The sequence below is a fragment of the Hippocampus guttulatus genome, chromosome 9, assembly GCF_054856545.1.
Source record: "Hippocampus guttulatus isolate MCC_2025c chromosome 9, RoL_Hgut_1.0, whole genome shotgun sequence".
NCBI classification, from domain to species: Eukaryota; Metazoa; Chordata; class Actinopteri; order Syngnathiformes; family Syngnathidae; genus Hippocampus; species Hippocampus guttulatus.
Genome location: NC_141269.1, coordinates 23,172,701 through 23,196,577, shown reverse-complemented (window position 1 = coordinate 23,196,577; position 23,877 = coordinate 23,172,701). Strand labels below are relative to the sequence as shown.

The 23,877-nt window shown below is 43.4% G+C and overlaps 1 protein-coding gene across 4 annotated transcripts in view; it reads right to left on the bottom strand.

Moving 5' to 3' along the window:
• ppp1r12c (protein phosphatase 1, regulatory subunit 12C) overlaps positions 1-23,877 on the bottom strand; it is a 38,614-nt gene that overhangs the window by 7,062 nt on the left and 7,675 nt on the right. The window contains exons 2-15 of one of the 4 annotated variants that reach the window (XM_086121231.1): positions 20,276-20,447; positions 20,064-20,194; positions 14,891-15,009; positions 11,369-11,528; positions 11,086-11,230; positions 10,920-10,994; positions 10,773-10,852; positions 10,187-10,275; positions 10,000-10,106; positions 7,323-7,456; positions 7,116-7,203; positions 4,108-4,225; positions 1,555-1,670; positions 361-407 (exon numbers count right to left, since the gene is read on the bottom strand). In XM_086121231.1, the coding sequence (XP_085977357.1) occupies positions 361-407; positions 1,555-1,670; positions 4,108-4,225; positions 7,116-7,203; positions 7,323-7,456; positions 10,000-10,106; positions 10,187-10,275; positions 10,773-10,852; positions 10,920-10,994; positions 11,086-11,230; positions 11,369-11,528; positions 14,891-15,009; positions 20,064-20,194; positions 20,276-20,447 (1,581 nt within the window). Of the gene's footprint in view, positions 1-360; positions 408-1,554; positions 1,671-4,107; positions 4,226-7,115; positions 7,204-7,322; positions 7,457-9,999; positions 10,107-10,162; positions 10,276-10,772; positions 10,853-10,919; positions 10,995-11,085; positions 11,231-11,368; positions 11,529-14,890; positions 15,010-20,063; positions 20,195-20,275; positions 20,448-23,877 lie in introns of all 4 variants that reach the window. The other 3 variants (XM_086121233.1, XM_086121232.1, XM_086121234.1) reach the window with 3 other exon arrangements.

The following is a 23,877-nucleotide window of genomic DNA, read 5'->3' as shown; positions in this document are numbered from 1 at the left end:
CCTCTTAGGATGACTAAAAAACATTGGACAGCATTTTCAGGATTTCAGCTTCTATGTGTTGCCATAGGAATGGAATTTCCCTGAGCCTTCAGACTCAGGATTGCTGGTAGATGCCGAATGGAATGAATTGAAATGTCTGGTTATGACTGATGTCAGTCAATCAGTCAGTCGATAAATAAATAAAATCAGATTGAATAGACAGAGGCGGCTCGAAGGCTGAGAGTAGCCAGCATTTGGCGGGGCTGGGTGCCGAGTCAAGGCCCGCCACTGACAACTTATCACGGCAGATTATACTTTTACTAAGACAATAAAACAATATACTGTATATAATATCAGGTGCCATAGAAAGCTATAACTCACGTTGAGGAGTTGTCTGTATCATCCAAATGAGCATCCTCTTCATCATTCTGAAACACAAATTGGTTGTCAGCAACACACCAAGGACATTTTCAAATATTTGCATTTCAAACACACATCGAAAATGCCGTGTGTTGTTTTCCGGACCCACTTGCTGGGTACTTGGGGTAATTTTTACTCAGGGTGATGTATTTTGAAGTTGAAGTTTTAATGCAACTTTCAAAAGGAAATCTGTAACAGCTAAATGGCTCACTGGTTTAGGCTACTGCCTTCGAAGACTGGGATGTGGGTTCAAATCCCGGTCAGGGAGGATTGCCCCACCGCGGGAAACGGGTGGTATGTGTCAGGATGGAGGAGATCAGGCATGAAAAATTTGATACGCATATAATGTGAGTAGGCTCCAACTGCTATGATTTTGGGGGCTGATGCAGATTTTTGGCAGACAAAAAAAATACTGATTACCGATTCAACCCCCAAAACCAAAAAAATTTCAAGAGGTGTCAATAATAAGCGGATTTTTGCTATTCACAGGCTGGCCTGGTCCTCATTCCACGCAGATAATGGGGTTCATCCCCCCCCCCCCCCAATTCATACATACATGACCTATGTTGTTTAAAAAAATCTTTTGGGAGGTTTCCCGAATGCATTGTGTGGTGCCATGCTTTTAAGGAAATCTATCCTTCTCATGTGTGTTTGTGTTACCAGTAATTGAATGTATAACACAGTCAGGTTTCATTTATGTTGAACTATGATGATTATTTTTTAACATTTTTTTTAAACTAACTGTGACTTTAGGTTGTGTGTAAAACAGTGACATCCCGATCAGTTCCTTGCACAACTTGCATTGCTCAAGTAGGACTTGCTTTGTTTTGAATGGCAGATCCATGGAATGACCTTATCAACACATTTCACGATGTCTGCAACAAATAGCTGCACAGTGGATGACTGGTTAGTGTGTCAGCCTCACAGTGCAGAGTTCGATTCGGGCTCCGGCCTTCCTGTGTGGAGTTTGCATGTTCTGCCCGTGAAACAAATATATGATGAATAAAATAACAGATTTTTCGGTCTGTTATTGCTGGCAGCAAAAAAGAAATGAGAACAAAAAAACACTTTTATGATTGGCTCTGGAAAACAAAGACATGTAAGGGTGAATTTGCAACTGCTGGACCGTGAATGTGCGGCGAACGTCCTTCCCACCTCTCCACTCGGCTGAGTGACGCCAGTGGAGCGTCTCTCTTTTCTCGCTCGCCTCCTGTCCTTCACTCCCAGACGCCTGTCTCCCTCAGGCTCCTCCTGCTTCACTGGGTCCGTATCTGGAACACATGGGGAAGGTGCTAACACTCTTGATGAATCACACCAATCACAAACTACAAAAATATCAAACTCCAATGTGAACAGCCTATAATATCTTTCTCAAGCCAATCGTGGTATCATACACACGCTACTGCTCACTGCCAAATATGATTTATAGTGTGGAAATATGGAGCATCAGATATAAAAGCAACACTTATCCAATCCTGAAGTTACAAATAATGCAATCAAAATTATTAATCAAGTTGGATACATAGAACCAACCAATGAACTACTGATCAATTTCAATATACTCAAATGTTATGGGTTACAGTAGTGAAATTCAAAACAGCACAGGAAATGTACAAAATTTACTTTGCCACAGCACTCAGAAGATGTTAGAAACAACAGAAGGTTTTTGAGGGGACAAGGGGTATTTAAAAAAATCTAAGACCATAAAAAGCGTCAGACACTTAAAGCAGTGGAATGAAACTTGTGGAATGGCCATGATTTTGAATATAAAAACTTTTTATTTTTAAAAATATTTGTAAACACAAGTGATAAATAAAAACATACCAATCAGGTAGAAGCAAAAAAAATAAATAAAGGATGATGAAGCAGTTGGCAACCATATCTTGAATCTCGTGGTTACTTAACACGGACTTCTTATTTTTGGCTCTTTGAAGTATACCGTACATGCTTCCTATTTCATTATTAGTTAAGACAAGTCTATTCAGAATTAGGGATATATATACAGGTATTTTTTTTAAATAAAAAAAATTCCTACTCCTTTTTCGGGATGAGCAATTTTGCCAAAATAGAGCATCAAAATTTGTTTTTATTATAAAGTCACAATTTCGTTTACCATTTTTTTATGAATCAGAAATACTAATTAAATTACACATGAAATAAGAGAAGTATTGAATAAATACACTTATTGTCATGGTTCTGTTTCGCCTTTGCCATGTTGCTCTGCCTACTTCTGCTCCTCCCCTGCCCCCTTCGCCCTCTTTTGCAGCGCAGGAGCATGGCGAGTGGCAGGGCCGAACTCAGGGGCGGAGCCTCACCCTCTCACCTGGGCCACATCTGCTGGAGTAGGTGCCAGCTTTTCCCATTGTTCTGTGCCAGAAGATCCTTGACTTTCACATTGTGTCTGGCCACGTTGCTTTTTTTTCCCCCTCTTGCCATGCATTCCAGTCTCAAGAGTGACCTGATGACCTGCTTTCTCCTTGTTGTCACAAGCATTTCCCGCAAGGTGATTTTCACTTGCTACTTTATTTGCTTGAGTGCATGATAGTTTATTTTTTTTTTTTTTTTGTAGTAATTTTGTGTTGCTACGTTTGACAAAATATTTTATCGTTGATCGGTCCTCAAAGGTAGTTCAGTTTGTTCCACTCACAACTGCCTTAGACAATGCTAACCTCCTGGTCCAGCATGTTTTCGGGCTCCACGGAATCCCCATGGACGTTGTGTCCAACAGGAGGCCGTACTTCATCTCATGTCTGGAAGGCCGTCTGTCGCATGCTGGAGACTTCAATCAGCCTTTTGTCCGGCGACCACCTTCAGACCAATGGGCAGACGGCGCCAGCAAACCAGGACCCTCACCTGAGCCACATCAGCTTGGTGGCAGCTTCTCTAATACTTCTGTGCCATACGATCCTTGACTTCCACACTGTGTCTTGCCACATTACTGTCACGTGTTCCAGCCTCAATAGTGTCTGCTTTGGTTACATGCTCCCAAGTATTGTCTGTGGGGGGTTTTTTTGGCGACCCCAAGCCGCTGACTTCCTCGAAGACTTGCTAAGCATTCGGGAGTCTACGCTCAGACTTCTTTCACCAACGTGCACAAAACCACAAGGTTTTCCGGCGTTAAAAGCCGACCATTAAGCCGACCACTACTCTTATTCAACATTTGAATCGAACAACTGAATCTACTGCTGCCGTTCTTCTGCGTTTCTTTTTGATAGTGTGTTGATTTGTTTTGTATATGTTCAATCACATGGCAACATCTTAACTTGTGAGCAAATAAGTGACGGAATGTTAGCAAGGGAAGTTCATGATGTACCAAAAAAAAATTTTTTTTAAATCATACTTCATTCTTACTAGAGTACAAGAGTAGAAATGTTAAGATGAACAGACAACGGAGTAGCTATGGAATGTCGACAGAACATTTGTATCGAAGAACGAAATCTGTTGCTGCCTCTTTTCTTTTAACCTTTCATTTAATAATTGGATTTTTTTTATATGTTCAATCAGTGGCACATGGCAACATCTTGACTTGTCAGGTTAAAAAAAAATTGTGAGCTCTGATGAGCAATGTTAGCCTGTTTATATTTAAGTGACTGAATGATAGCAATGGAAAAAAATCGTACTTCATTCTTACTAGGGTACAAGAGTAGAAATGTTAAGATGAACAGAAAACACAGAGTAGCTATGGAATGTCTACAGAACCAAACTCACCCCTCTCAGCAGGCGTGAGAGTGATGATGGGGCTGACGGGCTGAATGTTACGAGGCAGGGGATCCGCAGCTTTAGACACAGTCTTCTCAGCTTCCTTTAGGTCTGTTAAGGTCACACCCTGAAATAGCCAAAGCACAATTCCCAAAGATTTTTCAGTTGTCTTCTAGAGCATAGGTGTCAAACTCAGGTCCTGGAGGGCCGCTGTCCTGCATGTTTTCCAAGTCTCCCTGTTGCAACACACCTGATTCAAATGAACAGGTTCAATGTCAGGCTTCCGCAGAGCTTGCTGATGATCCGATCATTTGAATCAGGTGTGTTGCAACTTGGAGACTTGGAAAACATGCAGGACAGCTGCCCTCCAGGATCTGAGTTTGACACCCCTGTTCTAGAGGAAGTGGCGTTCACAAGCATGAGCAAGACTGGGATTAAGCACCCATGTTAATGAGGTCTGTCGGCACCAAGGTTAATTCAAATTTTGCTTTTACCAAGGAGATGAATAAATGTCTTCAGCTGAATATTCACAGCAGGCGATGCTTCACCACTGTAGCATTAACTTATCGACATGAACTGAAGCGGTCGCTTCTAATTTCATTAATCAGGTCAGACTTCTGTTATTGGGGAGTCAAATGGTTGGCATGCCCTAATGTCATTGTTGAAAGTAGTCAAATAATAAAGCTTCAATCCAATACAAAGCAGAAAAAGGACAGTGGTCAACAGAAAATAATTGGGCCAGCAATTACAGTGGATTGTAATTGTCATTGTTTTATACACATGACACGCGAATGAGAAAACATCAGTTAGGCAAAGCTTCATTTTGTTCTTGGGAAATTCAATGTGTGCTGACTTTTTGATATTTCGATTTAAATCATTCCGACTGAAGATCTCTGGTCAAATGTTGACATGTGATGTGATCAATTCCGATCTGCCATTAACATGTGTCTCCACATTTCATCAGAACAATCTTTGTACAGACATGTGGCACGTACATCGCCGTCAACATCTTGAGATTTATCAAGATAGAAGTCAGTTGTCTATTTACGCAGTAGCTGTGATTCTTTTTACAATTTTAGCAAAGCAATGCTCAGTGATAATTTTACAGTTTACATCCAGCGAGTCCCAGGGACTCGCTAATCCGAAAAGTATGAGTCCCATTATGCATTTAGAGAGTCCCAAATTTTGAATTCTGAAATGGCCTACTTATTCAATTGCATATGATAATAACACAAACAACAACATATACTGTACATACAATTATAAACAAATGCTGCAAAAATTTAAATAATTCAGTAGCAGGCCTGAGGATTTTGGAAATTCACGGAAACCGTTTTTCGGTTCCGTCGGATTACCCAATGGGAAACCACAGTAACTGATTTTGGGTTCCCTAAACATCATCATTTTTCTATTTTGACTGATATTCATAATCAAGAATTCTGAAACTCAAAAGTATAACGTTTCAAGGGTAAATGTTAGAAAACTATGCATTAACAATGAACATTCCATCAGTCGCTGTGTACTCCAGGTTTATTCAATAAAATAAATGGATCAAAATATGTTGTACTCGTATGGCATCATGAATACAATATACCACAAAATCAGAGTATTTTTTCCAATCTCACACTGCAGAGATTAGTTTACTGGTAATCATTAATACAGGTAAGTATTGACGTGGCTTGACATCCTCTTCCCAAGACGATGCATGTGTAATCTACTATCAATTTGACGAAAGAATCTAACACGTCATCATGAGTTCTACCAACAGTTAACATTAGCATGACTACACCTTGTGACGAATGTTTTATTCCTAAAGTTACCATGCTACAACCAGTAAATTATACAATAACCAATACTGTTTCAAAATATTTTTCATAGCGATTAGCCTATAGATCTAATAGCCAACTTGTCTCGTAATCGTGCCTCTCGTCGTGTCTCGCTCTCGTGTTCTGCGCATACGTCACAGGTGAGTTTAGTGATACGCCCTTCCGACGATTCGTACGAAAAATCAGACTGGCATTCCCATTTCTTAAATGTCGTAATTAGTACACTTTTGTGAGTTTTTTTTCGCCGCCATGTCAAAGTTTCATCCGCGCGATTCCTCAGTTTTCGGATGAAAATAGCCACCCGCATGTGCACATAATGTTATCTGTTCCGTCCCCCCCAACACTGAAAACAAAAGTAAATTCGAAGAAACACACTCACACACCACACCACAAACACACACACATACAGACACAGTGAACTCGCGCTGATTACATAGGAGAGACTTGATCGCGTACAGTCAACTCGTGTGCAGTGACTTTTATGGTTAAACGATTTTTCGGTACCGTCAAAATGACGCCACGGAAACGACACGCTCCCGGTAACGATCATTACTGTGAAATCCTCAGGCCTGCCGTAGTTTTTGTTTGTTTGTTTTATTTTGACAGAGAAATTTCCTTGCGTCCCAAAAACGCACATTATTTGGAACTGTGCATCCCGCGGGAAAATTATGCGTCTAGGACGCGGGACGCAGAGGTAACGAGAGGGCTGAATGCTGAATAAAAACAAGTTACAAGCAGTTAAAAAGAAACTCGACCCTCGCAGACTGGGTCTGGTTGTAATCCGCCACACTTTCAAGTGCATCACCACGTTTATTTACATCAAGACGGAGCATGTGCAGACAGTGTATACATGACTTCTGATCGGATTGGCAAAAATATACCACCCCTGTCAATCGGAATCACATTCCGTTCGGATTCAGTCTCTTCATTCTGACTGAGATGGAGCGCTTTCATGCGGTTTGGAAATTCAATTTCATTCTAATCGGATTACATTGCGCCATGCAAGCCCAGCTATGGATGATCAAATCCATGACCAAATTTGACAACATTTATCTTTGTTGACATTGGTGTGTGTAAACACTTTACGTGAAATATTTGCTGCATCTGCTTACTACAGTCGATCACGTTCCAAACATTACCACAACTCTGAATAAAAAGATGTAGACCGAAATGCAATCCACTTCTGCATACCTGAGTGGAGCGACGGGACTGGCGCAAGAGTCGAGAGCGAGCCTTCCTCTGAGACTCAGATTCCTCATCTCTTACTGGAGCCTGAAACCTGAACAAACGCAAAGAAAGGACAATTCAAGGAAGAGACACACATGCGTTTAGTGCACCTTTTGAAAAGTTCCTTTAAGAATTCACTCGATAATCAGTATGTGGTTGTGCATTTCATACTTGCGGCGCTCAGTAGTTGGTGTGTTGGGACTTTCAGATGTACTGTCCCTCGTATGAGGGGTGGGCTGGACTCTTGCAGTGCGAACCGCCTTGTCCTGCTCCTTGTCTTCCTCGCCGCCTCTCTCGTCTGATGTCTACAATGCGAAAATACAAACACCACAAATTTCAATGGCCATCCATCTACACAACACTTTGCACAGATTTGATCAATTAAGATATCCTTTATTTGTCCCACACTGGGGAAATTTACAAGCATCATTTAGCCCCTCCTCCCCACTAAATAAGTGAATGCAAAATGTTGAACAAGACAAATGTGGTTAGAGTGAGGGAAATAACTTTTTGATCCCTGCAGAATTTGCAAATGTGTTCACTTTTAATGAAATAAACAGTCTCGTTTTTGGGTGGTTGATTGATTATGATAATGTACAAAATGTCTGTGAAAAATGCATGGGAAAAAAGTGATCCATTTTATTGTATGAACAGAAAAAAACCCACATTTTATCTTCACTAGAGTTGCGGATGTGTTGGAGCCTATCCCTGCTGACTGTGTGGTAGTAGGCGGGGTACACCCTCGAAACTGCTCGCCAGTCAAGCGTATACAAGATGTAAAATGTTGTGCATTTTATTGGATAAAATAATTATTTGATCCTGAAAAACTCCGGCAAGTCTTGCTCCCACAGATTGGCTGGTGTCCATGTGTCAGACAATCAACTACCGGTACTTACCAAGACATCTGATTCCAACCCGTTACAAGTACACATAAAGCTCAACCGTTCCAATTCCATGCGGGTAGATTTTACACAGAATACAGACACACGTCAAAGCCAGGGAGAGGGCAGGCAGCTAGTGTTTTCTTTTCAAATCTTGCCAACATCTGTCACGCATTGCAGGGTAGAGAAGTTCAATCAAAACAGCAACAATGTGCCAATGAAGTAATCAGGAACTAAGACGCATTGTTTTGGAAAATGTGTGTAAATAGGGTTTAAGTTCAATACATTTTACAATGCCCTGTCACCTGAATGTTACATATATGAGCAATAACCAAACCATAGATTCTTGAACAACTGCCGTGACATATGAGGGGGCTTTTTGATATACAGTGGTACCTCTACTTATGACATGAATTGGCACTGGAAGAAATTTCTTAACGAAAGCATTTTGTAGAGACGCGTTTTCCATGTAAATGCCCTAATTCATTCCAAGCCCCCCCAAAATTCAGACAAAAATGCTTGCTAAAGCATAAAAATGCATCATGGTATGTAACAAATACATGTTACAATTAGATCATTGCACAATAAATGAGAGTTGTGCATAATGTAAAAAACGAAGAATCAAGAATAAAAATGATGTTCATTTAACTTTTAACAGCATCCTCATTTTTTTTTGCCTTCTTTAGTTCATGTTCTCATGTCAAAGTGGTTTTTGCTTGGTGATTTGTAAAGAACTGATCCAAGGATGTTTGCTTTTGTCGGCTTTTAACAATCCTTCGAAAACGTCGAAGGCAAAGATCAGCATTGTGAGCGATCGTCCGACCGGTGAACACACCGGTGATTCACATTTACGTAAAACCATCGGAACACCTCCTGGGCGAATGACGAGGACAATGCATCGACACCTAACTATCTCCACACACAGACACAAACGGCAGAAGTCCCTTTTAGCCATTGGGACGCCAGGATGATAATCCGGAATAGCCAATGGCAGAGCAATAAGTACGTTGTGTTTAAGAAAGTCTGAGCTGCGTGTAGTGGGCCAAACTGTATTTTTACCTTCCGTATCTTGAAATTTCCTTTGTAAGAAGAGGCAATATTTTCCTGAAGAGATGTTTCGGAATTGAACATTTCGTATGAAGAGACGTTCGTAGTAGAGGTACCACTGTACCAGAGGCGATTGCTCTAAGACTGCAAGGGAAGCTCAGTTTCCACTAAAATGTCAAAAAATAAGTGATCAAATATATGTGTGTACATACAATTGTGTGTACATGTCATTGACTAAATATGTGCTACAACGCGCTCGACTTTTGTTCCGAATCAGCTTCTTATTACTGGTTATGACACGACTCTCTTCTCATTCATTCCCACAGCTTCACTGTGCTCTAAAATGTGTGTAGACGCTGAGCGTCGACAGCGCGGACGCTGGGGGTCGAGAGAGTAGTCCCAATACATACGAGACGAGTCATTGGATAAATGCTGGTTTTGTCCCGCCCATTGGACGCTCAGCGTCTCTGGGAGTCTATGGACAGTGGACGTTAATGGGCGGGCCCGGATGCTCAGCTTTTCTGCATCATGATTGGATGATCTGTCTGAGGCTGAATGTCTTTTTGATTGACAGCGAAATGAGCCAATCACCGATCTTCTGGTGTAGGCATCCGTGGGAGCATTTTTCAATTCTCATTCTGTTCTGAGTTGAACTGGAGACTTCTTCAATCGTTTTAAGTGACACGCTCTTTGTTGGAAATGACTAGCGACAAATTAATCTCTTATTTCTGGTGGGTTTTATTGTAGTTGCTTGTCTTCGCAGACTGACTTATATCACCACAGTTTCCGAGAGTAGAATTCACGTATAAATAAACGGACACATTTTATGATGTAGGCCGAAATTGAGAGTCCCCTCCTTGACAGACCAGCATCAAGCCACTGCACTGTACAGTGAATGAACCCACAAATGTAAATCTCACCTTGTCAACTTGACTGACTGCAGATGTGGTCCCACTTTCAGTGTCTGGACTGGACACAGTGGAGCTCTCTGGAGAGACAACAACAAACTGTTGGTTGAGCCTGAACGCTGACAAGAATGGAAAACAAATAACTTTTACAAGCCAGTCATAACAGCAGTTTTACCGGGACTGTTCTCCCTATCCTCACTTAGTTCCAGGCCTGCCGAGACACCCCTTTCTTTTGATTGGTCCTGCAGGTTCAACTTTTCTTTACTGCTCATCCTGCACACTGAGCTCCTAATGACATCAAAGTAGAGGAAGAAATTAGCATGCAGAGTGTTTCCCTGGGTGCCACTGAATTTTGTGAACACCATGAAAATATACAATTTTAAAAAAAAACCCTCAAGAGTGTGCAGACTTATTTCAGTCCAACAAATGTCATTTTGCTATGAATTGAGATATACAAGGACACCAACATGAAGATTCAATAATATAACACATCAAAATAAGGTGGTGGCCATGAGAGGACACTTAAAACATTCAAGGTGTATTTTGAAGAGGTCTAATACGTTTTAGAATTTTGATTATTATCAAATCCGATAATAAATTTGAGAAACGGCTTATGCTTTTCAAGGTAACATAAACTTTAGCCAATGACAGCTTGGCTGAGAGGAATGGCCATCAGTCAATTATCAGCCTGACAGTGACAGACATCCATTTATAAACAATTCTAATTAAAATTTAAAAGAACCAAATGTTTGCAAGGCTTAAGAAGCATTTGGGTGAATACTAACCTCCGCTTTTTATTTTGCGCATTTACAGTTGTGGCACCTTGTTGGTTTTGCCGCTCTCGTATGGACTGCTCATTGCGCCACTGTGAAAACACCCAGATGTTAGTGATTTGGGTTTCTGACGGGATTAATTCAAGAAAAATGTCTCACATTGGCCTGTTTCTGAGCTAAATCCTCCAGGAGCTCCTCCACACTTTCATCTGCTACATCCAAAGGTGTCTGACCCTGCACAATATACAGTACGTTGCAATGATGAAGTATAAATAGTCCAAAATACAATTCATTGTGAATGAAAAGTGGAAAAGGGAAGCCTCACTGAGCTGCTGCGGGCTTCCATATTGCACATCTGTTCAGCTAAAATGTGACAGGCCTCGCCCTGACCCCAGTGTGCAGCAGCGTGAAGAGGAGTCCACCCATCAAAGTCCATCGCTGACACATTGAGCCCACATTGACACAGTAGCCTGGACAGCATGAAGTGACAAGATAGTATCAGCAGGGATTTTCTCATGATGACGTACCGAGGGAGGGTCACTCTTCTCGAGGCAGACACAAAATGAACTCAAAGTGTCCTCTCTGAAAAATTGCAAAAAGACGCTTACTTGAGAGCTTCCACGTAGCCTTTGGCTGCAGCCACATGTAGCGGAGTGGCTCCAGTCCTGGGATGTCGTACGTCAGCAGGCGGTCCCTCAGTCAGCCAGGTCCGAGCATCTCTTGTGATCTGCTCCTCCTCGACCCGCTTTACCGCCTCCAAGTCCACACCTAAAACACAAGCAAGATACAAATGCTTTGAAATCCGTTTATATTCAATTGTGACTTATACCGAGACAACGCAAAGGCTCGATTAATTAATTTAAATGAGATTTCCTGCCTGTATCCAATTTCTTTTGTCGCTCTATTTACAATTACTTTAATCCGAAATTACATCAAGTAAACGCCTGAAAAAAACCTACGTGCATGTGTGCTTAAAATGCACATAAAACCCTTCATGACTGACAGTAACAGGCAACAAACACTGATCTAAATAATAAACGGTGTAAACAATAATAAACAAAACTCAACTCAACTGAATTTTAAGCATGTTAACAACAGCTGCAGCTATAAGAACATAGATCAACATAAAACAATCCAACAAAAAGACTGATAATTCCAATAAATATAATATACAGGGTGTGCACAAAGTCTCGGTGCGCAGATTTCACGTTCACCAGACATTTCTCCCCTTCCTGTCTTCTGGAGTATATTAAAAGAGAAAGTGTACTTGATAAAGATGACAGTTTTTAACCACATGGGACAGTGTGCTGAAATCGACAGCAATGCACACCTATTCCATCAAGCTCACCTGAATTTAGCAAAGCGCATCAAATTATCCATTGAAAATTATGGAAATTCTGTTGAAAATAGTATTTATCAAGATTCCAATAGAATTACATTGTTTTAAGAATGATGCGGGATTTTTTTCTTTACCGTGTACCCACATTTGATGGTCACCCTGTACAATTAGAATATTCGTACACATTTTACCATTTATTTGCCATAGACTGACTCTTTATCGCATCGGGATATTTATTTAAATTGCAAAACTGAGAATCACACATTTTTAAGTTTTTCCGATAACTGAACCGCGAAGACCAACCCAAAAAGCTTCGCTGGGCTGGATGCATGTACAGTATTCAGTGGCGGGCCGTGCATTTCAACCTTAGGCCTTCAGTGACGTCACATACATTAACACAATACAGTATAGGCTCGTCAAGCAGCACTTAATTTCAGGAGCATTTAAAACCATCAAGTATGCATTCACAATTAAGAGCAGGAAACTAAATATATAGATATTGTCAAAAATAAAAAGATGATTTAAAAATACTAAATAAAATGCCACCCAAATTACGCTGTTTAATCTTAAACAAGTCTGTCCAGTAATTGCGCAATGTCGCAGTTTTCAGACACCAACCAAACAATAGCAAAACAAACTATTCGTTGAAAATAAAGTAAACAGATCATTTGAATTTTGAGAATCGGCTACACAACAGCAAATAGCTGACGATGTTGAGCAGCTGAGATTGAACGAACTTTAGTGCACGAAGGTGACTACAATGCGCCATTATAAATTGCAGGTGAGCAGATTTATTTGATACATTTTTGTAGCTTTGTCATTTTATTTCATTACCATTAATTTAAGACTAACGCAATAAAATGACAAGAAGAAATGTAAAATAAAATTCATTAACTCACCAATGTGCCTGTTCACTGAGCGGCACATCTACGCGAGTGTCCCTAAACGTTTTTAAACGCACCGTAGTTTGTAAGTGCCCAGCCGTGCTCTGATGTTTCCTTGCTGCCTTGGTAAAACAACTTAAATGGGTAAATCCAATGTGGCTCCAAACACCAAATCGGTCCGTTGCAAGCAATAGGCATTTCCAGCAGTACAATTTGCAGCGTTTCTCAGAGGCAGAGCCACGGGTACCGTTCATAGTTGCTCGTCTGAAAATGACGGACAAACCCTTTTCCTTGCTGGGACAGGCTAGCTAGCGCAGGAGTTGGGCGACCTCTTCGCACAATATCCAGCTTTTCGTGGAAGGTCCGTCTTGCAAATTGTGTGGAAAGTAGTTCAGCAACCAGATCAACGTCTTCTTCTTCGGCCGTTTTGGGTTAAAATGCAGTGATAGCGCGGCCCGGTAGTCCAGTGGTTAGCGCGTCGGCTTCACAGTGCAGAGGTACCGGGTTCAATTCCAGCTCCGGCCTCCCTGTGTGGAGTTTGCATGTTCTCCCCGGGCCTGCGTGGGTTTTCTCCGGGTGCTCCGGTTTCCTCCCACATTCCAAAAAACATGCATGGCAGGCTGATTGGTCGCTCTAAATTGTCCCTAGGTGTGAGTGTGGGCGTGAATGGTTGTTCGTCTCTGTGTGCCCTGCGATTGGCTGGCAACTGATTCAGGGTGTCCCCGCCTACTGCCCGAAGACGGCTGGGATAGGCTCCAGCACCCCCCGCGACCCTAGTGAGGATCAAGCGGTTCGGAAAATGGATGGATGCAGTGATAGCTCCCTCTAAGCAGGCGCTAATCCAATCACAGAACGCGCACGTCCAGTCTCGACGTAAGGTTCGAGCTGGCCCCGGTGCGCACACTCGTGATCTGATTGGCTATTGCAACCTGACTGTGCCCGTTCATTTACAGCGCACAGGGGACTGCTCTATATAATCTGAAGGCCCCAAGAAAATTTAATTTACCTGGCAACACAAGCTAGCTGAAATATGATTGGTTAAAAACTCTACCATAATAAATACGTTATTTATCGAGTGGTTTTCAATGTTATTTAAAATAACATTGAACATTCAAAGCCACTTGACTAAGTGGAAATAATATGACGTAAAGAATACAGGGAATAATTTTGTTTACATATTTATGAAAATAAAATAACATGAATTAAATTTATGTTATTGTATGAATGTTTAGGCCAGCAGAGAAGGCCTTGCTGGCCCTGAGGGTCCGCCACTGACAGTATTTTAACATGCTGAGGTGCTACTTACGCCGAAAGCAGCTAGCTAGCAGCGAGCTTCGGCTGGCTACTAGTGCAGCTAAAAAAGTTGCACAGTTGCACCTCAGTCTGTAATCATTGCCTCCATGGCGGCGAATAACCTACATGTCTTGCAAGTATCGTTCTGGCAAAGGGACGGCGAGTCATAATGAACAGCAGATGGAGGAGCCGTGATAATTGGTAAAATAACCTAAGCCGTCGTCAAACACCGGAAGTTAAGTGCTTGGGTGATTGAATACACTTTTCACAGAAGCCCGGCTAGAACTGTGTCAATGCTGGTGTTCACAATGTGAATCCGAGAAAATGGAAAACAATTGATCATTTGTTATACTGTCGCATTGTTGTTGTTGAATAAAGCCTTTGCTTCAGGGCCTTGGGATCAACCTGCAAAATGATTTCTCCTCAGAATTAAAACGTTGCTCATCAAATGAAGTCACTGATTGGTGTCCACATTTGTAAAAGGTCTCATTCTAATCTGACATGATCAGATTCCATTTGCTCTTTATGTTGAGAGACCTGGATCCAAAATTGTGTCACTTTACCGGTACTGTAAACTGAGCTAGCGTGTTGTTTTGTCGCCAAAGAATGTTGACCTTGTCTCAGAGTGTATTCCTGGAGAAGGGCTTCAGTGGTTTCATCCAGAGCGATGTCCATGGGGACGTCACCATCACAGTTGACAGCAGCGAGAGCAGCACCGCGTCGCAAAAGGAACCTGCCAAATCAATCACAGAGAGAGAAACCATTTAAAAATTAATAAACCAGCCGTTACTGGTAATAGGAAACATCAAAGCTGACATCAATTTTCATTGTTGAGCTATAAAATTCGACCATGTGTTTTCAGTTTTCACCTACACGGTTTCAAATTCTGCACTGTGTGGCCAGCCCAGCGTGTTCATTGTTTCGCTGAGATGCTGTCCTGCCAAACACTGCAACAATAATAGCATTGTTGAATGCAGAAATAGCCTGGCACCCAGAGAACACTCTGGCATCGAGATATGCCGTTATAAAGCGCATCACAAAAGTATTTACAGCGCTTCGCTTTTTCCCTTACGTTGTTCAAGTCGTCTTACAAAATTTGACAATTACATTGTTTTTCAATCAATTGTATTCATGAAACCCAATAATTACAATGCTTCTTTTTCTGGTTTAGATTTTTGCAAAACGATTGAAAATAAAAGATTAAGGAATCACAATGTAGTATTAGCCATGAAGCTAAATATTGAGTTGAGATGATCCTTGAGCTGTCTCTACAACTCAAATGAAGCCCCCCCCCCCCAAAAAAAACCCAGTCTCCTCCCAGTGGTAAATTCAGTTGATGAGACACAATTAGGACAGGCACACACCAGCTATATAAGATATCCTTTATTTGTCCCACACTGGGGAAATTTACAGCCTCCAGCAGCAAGAATGTAGGCAGAAAGAAGAAAAAAACAAACAAACACCGTTCAATTAAGTGCAATATAAATACAGAATGGATAAATCGCAGTGCTATTTACAGTTGTTTTCCACATCATTTAATTATTATTAATATTATTGTTGCTATTTTTTATTCAGCAGCCTGACAGCAGTTGGTAGGAACGAGCGTCGGTATCTCTCCTTCTTGCAGCGCGGGTGTAACAGTCTTTGGCTGAAGGAGCTACCGAGTGCTGTCAGGGCGGGCTGGAGAGGGTGGGAGGGACTGTCCATCATAGCTTTTAGCTTAGTTATCATCCTTCTGTTGCCCACCTCCTCCAGAGTGTCAAGGGAGCAGCCCAGGACAGAACTGGCCTTCCTGACCAGTCGCTCCAGTCTTTTTCTGTCCCGGGCTGAGATGCTGCCTGACCAGCAGACAATGCCATAATGGATGGCCGAGGCCACCACCGAGTTATAGAAAGTCTTAAGGAGCGACCCCTGAACCCCAAAAGACCTCCGTTTCCTGAGTAGGAAGAGTCGGCTCTGTCCTTTCCTAATCAGGGTGTCCGTGTTTGTAGACCAGTCCAGTTTGTTGTTCAGAAGAACACCTAGGTACTTGTAGGAGGTCACCCTCTCTATGTCCATACCCTGGATGTTCATCGGTGCTGGTGAGGACTGTTTCCTGCAGAAATCCACAACCAACTCCTTAGTTTTCCTAGGGTTGATCTGGAGGAGATTCTGCTGGCACCAGTCCACAAAGTCCTTCGTCATTCCCCTGTACTCCCGATCGTCCCCCTCTGTAATGAGGCCAACAATCGCAGAGTCATCGGAGAACTTCTGAAGGTGGCAGTTTGGAGTGGCGTGTCTGAAGTCCGAGGTGTAGAGGATGAACAGGAATGGAGCCAGAACAGTCCCCTGCGGCGCTCCAGTGCTGCAGAGAAGCCTGTCCGACTCACAGCTCTGCAACCTCACGTACTGCGGCCGATTTGTGAGGTAGTCTATGATCCATGCTGTGAGATGGTGGTCCACTCCGGCGTTCTGTAGTTTGCCTGCCAGCAAGTTGGGCTGGATGGTGTTGAAGGCACTGGAGAAATCAAAGAACATGATTCTCACAGTGCTCCCAGCCTTCTCCAAGTGTGACAGCACTGAGTGGAGGAGGTAGATAATGGCGTCTTCCACGCCGATGCCAGGCTGATAGGCAAACTGCAGCGGGTCCAGTGCCGGGCTCACCAGCGGTCGAAGGTGGGCGAGGACGAGTCTCTCCAGCGTCTTCATTAGGTGAGATGTCAGCGCCACCGGTCTGTAGCTGTTCAGCTCCTTAGGGTGGGGGGTCTTGGGCACTGGGACCAGGCACGAAGTTTTCCACAGCTGTGGAGCTCTGCCCAGCTTCAGGCTCAGGTTGAACATGTGCTGGACAATGTCACACAGCTGGTCAGAGCAGGTCCTGAGGAGCCGGGAACTGATCTTGTCTCGACCTGCTGCCTTCCTCACATTCATCTTCCTCAGTTGGTTCCTCACCTGCTCTGTTGTGACGGACAGGCAGGAACCAGGTGACAGACTGGGTTGATGAGAGCTGGTCGAAAGAGGAGGGGGAGGAGAAGAAGTCCTCAGTGAGAGTGGTTGCAGTTGGTGGTTGGGGGAAGGGACAGACGACTGGTCGAAACGGTTGAAAAAACGGTTCAGTCCATCTGCCCAGTTCTTGTCCTTCTCAGTCAATGTCTTTGGGCTGTCATGGCCTGAGATGGTTTTCAGGCCCCTCCAGACACCAGTGACATTGTTGGCCTGCAACTGGTCCTCCAATTTCATCCTGTATATCTTCTTCCCCTCCCTGATCTTTCTTCTCAGCCGAATCTGCACGGCCTTCAGCTCCTCTCTGTCTCTCGACATAAAAGCTCTCTTCTTCTCCTTCAGGAGGGCCTTTATGTCGGGATTAATCCATGGTTTGTTGTTGGAAAAACACCGCACAGTTCTGGTGGGTACGGTGTTCTCCTCACAGAAGTTTATGTAGTCCGTGATGGTGTCAGTGAGTGCATCATGTATAGTCCCCCAGTTAACTGTGCATCTCAGAGCACAACTCAAGTATGTAATCCAAGTAACTGCCTTTTAGACAGGATTGTTTCGAGCTGGGGGGGGGTAGGTGTCAAACTCGGGCCATACTGTGATGGTTTCCCCTCAGAGGGCCATTATGACTGTGAAGCCATATACATGTGCTGTATGGTTGCCTCATATTATCTACATTACATAACAATTTGATGGATGACGAGTTTTGAAATCAGAAGCCCGTTAAAATTTAACTTTTTTTCCCAATGCCTTTTAAAAGGGGGATTGGTGAGAAAGATGCTTGCAATCTCAACATTATTGAAAGTTACAAATTTGGTATGTGAGCTAGAAGCATGAAGTCGACACCTGATTTGCCTTTGTAGGGCACATAAAATGTCGTGGCGGGCCGAGGGTCTTTAGTTTGACACGTGTGGTTCAGAGGAACGGTTTATGGGTAAGGTTCTGTTAGGGCACAGTGGTCGCAATCATTCACAAATGGGAAGCGTTCAGGAGCATCAGGACTCTTCCTGCTGGCCTGCAGTCGAAACTGAGCGATCAGTGGAGAAGAACCAGAGTCAAGGTGGCGACAAAGAACCCCAAAGTCACTCTGTCAGTGTCCCAGCATTCCTCTGTGGAAAGAATAGACCCTTCGAGGAGGAGAACCGACCCTGCAGCAATCCACAAGTCAGGCCAAAATGGAAGAGCGGTCAGAGAGAAGCCACTTCTTTGTATAGGGGGCAGGCTAGCCCGCCCGAGTTTGCCCAAAGGCAACTAAAGGACTCTCAAACCATGAAAAAAAAAATCTCTGGTCTAATGAGACAGAGATTGAATTATTTGGCATGGATCCCAGGCATGTATGGAGGAAACCAGACACTGCAGATCAGCTATTATGTTGTGGGGATGTTTTTTTCAGTGGTACGACCTGGAGACTCCAAAGGGTTGAGAGGAAACTGCAAAAAAAAGTGCTCTTGACCTCAGACTGGGGTGACTGTTCATCGACGATGACCATGAGCACAGAGCCGAGGTGTCAAAAACTGCAGTTTCCAGGCAACTCTGGATTTGGGTAGGCCAGCCAGAGCCGAGATTTGAAACGCCGATCAAGCATCTCTGGAGAGATTTGAAAATGACTGTGCACCAACATGACTCATCAAACCAGATGGTGATTGAGAGGTGTTGCTAAGAGGACTGGGCCCGAAGATAGGTGTGCAAAGCTTGTGGCATTAAACTCAAAAACACTTGAGGCTGTAATTCCTGCCAAAGGTGTGTCAAACAGAGAAGTACCGTATTTTCTGCACTAAAAGGCGCACCTAAAAGCCTTCCATTTTCTTAAAAGCTCACAAATCCGATGCGCCTTGTGTATGGTTATTACGGTAATTTGACGATCCCAAAATGGCTCCTTGCTGGAGACATGTTTGCAACGCAGAGTTCAAACTTAAGGCGATCGGGTTACGCAGTTGAACACGGAAATAGAGCAGTGGCGAGAGAGTTCACTGATAACGAGTCAATGTTATAACTTGGGCGGCCCGGTAGTCCAGTGGTTAGCACGTCGGCTTCACAGTGCAGAGGTACCGGGTTCAATTCCAGCTCCGGCCTCCCTGTGTGGAGTTTGCATGTTCTCCCCGGGCCTGCGTGGGTTTTCTCCGGGTGCTCCGGTTTCCTCCCACATTCCAAAAAACATGCATGGCAGGCTGATTGGTCGCTCTAAATTGTCCCTAGGTGTGAGTGTGGGCGTGAATGGTTGTTCGTCTCTGTGTGCCCTGCGATTGTCTGGCAACTGATTCAGGGTGTCCCCGCCTACTGCCTGAAGACGGCTGGGATGGGCTCCAGCACCCCCCGCGACCCTAGTGAGGATCAAGCGGTTCGGAAAATGGATGGATGGATGTTATAACTTGCTGTTGGTTAAGTGAACTGTGTTTATTAATGCTTTATTAAATAAGTTTTACTGACATCTGATCGTTCTGTAGCTGCGCCACTCAACGCTCAGCTTAGCTGTTGTCGTTTGTTCATAGCTTCTTTGATCTGTGACGTGGTTGCGTTGGTGCTGATTGGTTGAACCACGTGCGTACGTGCTCGCGCTCACGTGCGCACAGCTGAGGGCAGTGGACTATGGACAGCTGAGGTGTCTTCGCTCGAGTGGCGTCGCTACAGTTCTGTTGGTATTTCCTTGATGACACCCATGTAATTCAGTTTTGCAATAAGGCTGTAAAATGCCAGTATGTGGTGGGGGGGGGGGGCAGGCACTGTGACAACTATCCAGATGTCTACATCTAGTACAGCTGTGACAAAATCGCAGACTTTGAACAGTGTTGAAGAGCGCCGATAAGAGCGACATACTCTGCTATATCACGGTAGCCGCAGGAGGCAGCAACATGCAAGGGTGTCCAGCCCTCACTGTCAACCTGGTTTACGTTGGCACCATGCTCCAAAAGAAAAGACACCATCTCCATGCTGCCATCGATGCAGGCCTGGCAGGATTAGATTTACAAAGTAAGTTTTGTTCTCATCAAACAGTAAGGGAGCAACTCCGGTGGTAAAAGAAGCTTCACCTGATGTAACGCAGTTATCCCATCAGCATTGGAGCAATTAATAATTTCCCCATCCTCCTTGTTGCTGCTCATCATCTCCTTGGCCTCTTGCAGCATGACTTGGGCCTCCTCTGTGTCCCCGCTGGCACACGCAGCCAGGAACTCTGCAGCTCTGTCAAACCTCACCCTTTTTCTAAACAGAATGACAGACAGAATATTGGTTTATGACACATTTATCAGTTTCAGATTTTATCCGAACCGCTTAATCCTCACTAGGGTCGCGGGGGGTGCTGGAGCCTATCCCAGCCGTCTTCGGGCAGTAGGCGGGGGACACCCTGAACCAGTTGCCAGCCAATCGCAGGGCACACAGAGACGAACAACCATGCACGCGCACACTCACACCTAGGGACAATTCAGTGTGTTCAATCAGCCTGCCATGCATGTTTTTGGAACGTGGGAGGAAACCGGAGCACCCGGAGAAAACCCACGCAGGCCCGGGGAGAACATGCAAACTCCACACAGGGAGGCCGGAGCTGGTATTGAACTGTGCACTGTGAAGCCGACGTGCTAACCACTGGACTACCGGGCCGCCCTTCAGATTTGATCATTTCTGTCATTCATCCTTTTTTAATAACATTTTTCCTCATTAGCGTCATGGAGCCGTGGAGCTGGTACCCCCTCTTAGAGAAAAAACCACAGTGGTCGCAGGAATAACTGTGGAGTCTGACAAAATAGTCCCGTAGACAATCCATTCATTATCTGATGTGCTTATCCTCATGAGGATTGCGGGCCGTGCTGGAGCCTATCCTGGCTGACTTAGGGCAGTGGCTGGGGGACACCCTGAACAACTTGCCCGCCAATCGTACATGAACAACAATCTGCAATCACACTCACAACTGGGGACAATTGAGAGTGTTTAATCAGCCTGCCGCGCATGCTTTTGGAATGTGGGAGGAAACCGGAGTACCCGGAGAAAACCCACGCAGGCACGGGGAGAACATGCAAACTCCACACAGGAAGGCCGGAACCGAACCCTGCACCTCTGCACTGTGAGGCCGACACGCGAGCCAGTCAACCACCGGGCCCCCGTCCTGTACTATATTTTAAATGTTGAAAATCACTTTTTTTATTGGTCTCAGACAAACATTTGTATCACTTGATAAACTGTGACATTATCTTATTTGTCTGGGTTTTGTAAAGACAAATGAAGTTAGACGTTTTTCTTGTTGTGTCTACATTCCGTGAGGTCCAAACCATGTGTTTTGCCATCCTATTTTTGCCAGCTTAATAATTGATAATAATAATAATAAAGCCACATAAGGGGGATGGGGATAGGAGTAAACAAAACCTCTGATGAATAATATTTTTCGATAAGCAAGAGGGGGGGATTAAAAAAAAATGTGTTGGGGGAATAGGCACTTTATTGTATTGCCCAGACCGAAACAGCATGTTATGGTGTGGTGTATTTCTTATCTTTATATTTGTATTGGACACCCCCCCCCCCCCCCTCTGTGAATCTCATTTGTTTCGGGGAAATGTCTTGCTCGAGACTGCTCAAAAACACAAGCGGACTGCAAATTGTGCGGGAATGGGGAAGTATAATGATAGTTGTCACAAGCAAACTCTCAGAAAAGTATTAGATAGTAGGTAGCTTAGAGTGATGGATTCGCAACATTGATGCATCAGCGCATGTGTAAGAGTGAAGCCTTGCGTTGGTGCGTATATACTGTACATCGCTTGGAAGAAAAATAAAATTAATATAATCACTTCACCGATTCAGCAGCTGTATCGCTCATCAATACTGTCACTGAAGTGTAGAACTTTAAAAGGAAGCACATCTGTCAACGGGTTGAGTCTCTGCCACAAGAATTGCATCGCTTTTCAATTCTTCCCTTGAAGCCACTCTGATAAAGAGCCCCCAAAAAAGTAGGGATTCCACTGTGTGGGATCATTTTGAGCTCATATCAACAAGTAACACTTTTGTTTTCAATTCCTTAATACAAAAATACATCTGGGACAGGGGTGTCAACTAATTTTGTCAGAGATCGCATTGTAATTACGGTTTCCTTCAGAGGGCCGTTATGACTGCAAAACCAAATAAATGTTTATCACCTCCTCATATCAAATAAACAGTACAAAAAAAATTGATGGATAACTAGTTTTGAAATCAGACGTTTGGAATAACTGTTAAACTATTTTTCAAGTTATTGTAATAATGTCTGAAGAGAATGTTTGCACATGTCAACCGTATTATTTATTACATATGACAATTAGAAATTTTAGTAGATTCGATTTTAGCAAGCATCATGGAATTTGACAGGCGAGATTTGCTTTTGCACATCACGTAATAAAATTATGTGGCAGGCCAGATCTGGTCCCAGGGCCTCGATTTTGACACCAGTGATCAAGAATCAACACTGGTGTAGAGACATTTTACAACTTTCTTGTGGTTGTTTTAATAATGATAAATACATATCAGCCATCTCTTTACCTCTGCGTCCGGCGTCCAAGACGCCCAATTTTCCCGCGGTACGCACAGTTCCAAATAATGTGCGTTTTTGGGACACAAGGAAATTTCTCAGTCAAAAAAAAAAAAACTATGACACACACACACACACACACACTCACACACGCAGGCAGACATACGCGCGCGCACACACACACCCACACACACACACACGCACGCCAGCGATCCCGCGGCCGTGCAGCAGACGTGTTTAGGATTCGTCTATTAAGGATGATTATACAATTAAGGAATCCTTAATAAGGATGGAAGAGACCTGCTTTTGTTCTCATAAGCCGTCTCTCTCTCTCTCTCTCTCTCGCTCTCTCTCGCTCTCGCTCTCTCTCGCTCTCTCAGCCACACGCACACACACATACACATACACGAGTACACATCGTTAACAACACTTAGACACCGATTAAAGATCAAAGAGTAACCCACGTGATGAAACAGAAAGAAGATGCACAGCCAATCATGGCTTTGCTGCATCTTCTCATCCCACACTACTGTATGTGTTGCTCTCTGTGACTCACTGTTGTTTTGCTGACTTTCGCTGCTCCTCGCGTTTTTTTTTAAGAACAGGTTTGAAAAAATCCGCGATGCACTGAAGCCGCGATAAACGAACCGCGAAATAGAGATGGATCACTGTATAGGCTAATCGTTATGAAAAATATTATGAAACAGTATTGGTTATTCTATAATTTACTGGTTGTAGCATGGTAACTTTCGGAATAAAACATTCGTCACAAGGTGTAGTAATGCTAATGTTAACTGTTGGTAGAACTAATTATGACGTGTGTTCGATTCTTTCGTCAGGTTGATAGTAGATTACACATGCATCGTTTTGGGAAGAGGATGTCAAGCCACATCAATACTTACCTGTATGAATGATTACCAGTAAATTAATCCTTGCAGTGTGAGATTGGAAAAAATACTCTGATTTTGTGGTATGTTGTATTCATGATGCCATATGAGTACAACATATTTTGATCCATTTATTTTATTGAATAAACCTGGAGTACACAGCGACTGATGGAATGTTCATTGTTGATGCATAGTTTTCCAACATTTACCCTTGAAACGTTATACTTTTGAGTTTCAAAATTCTTGATTATGAATA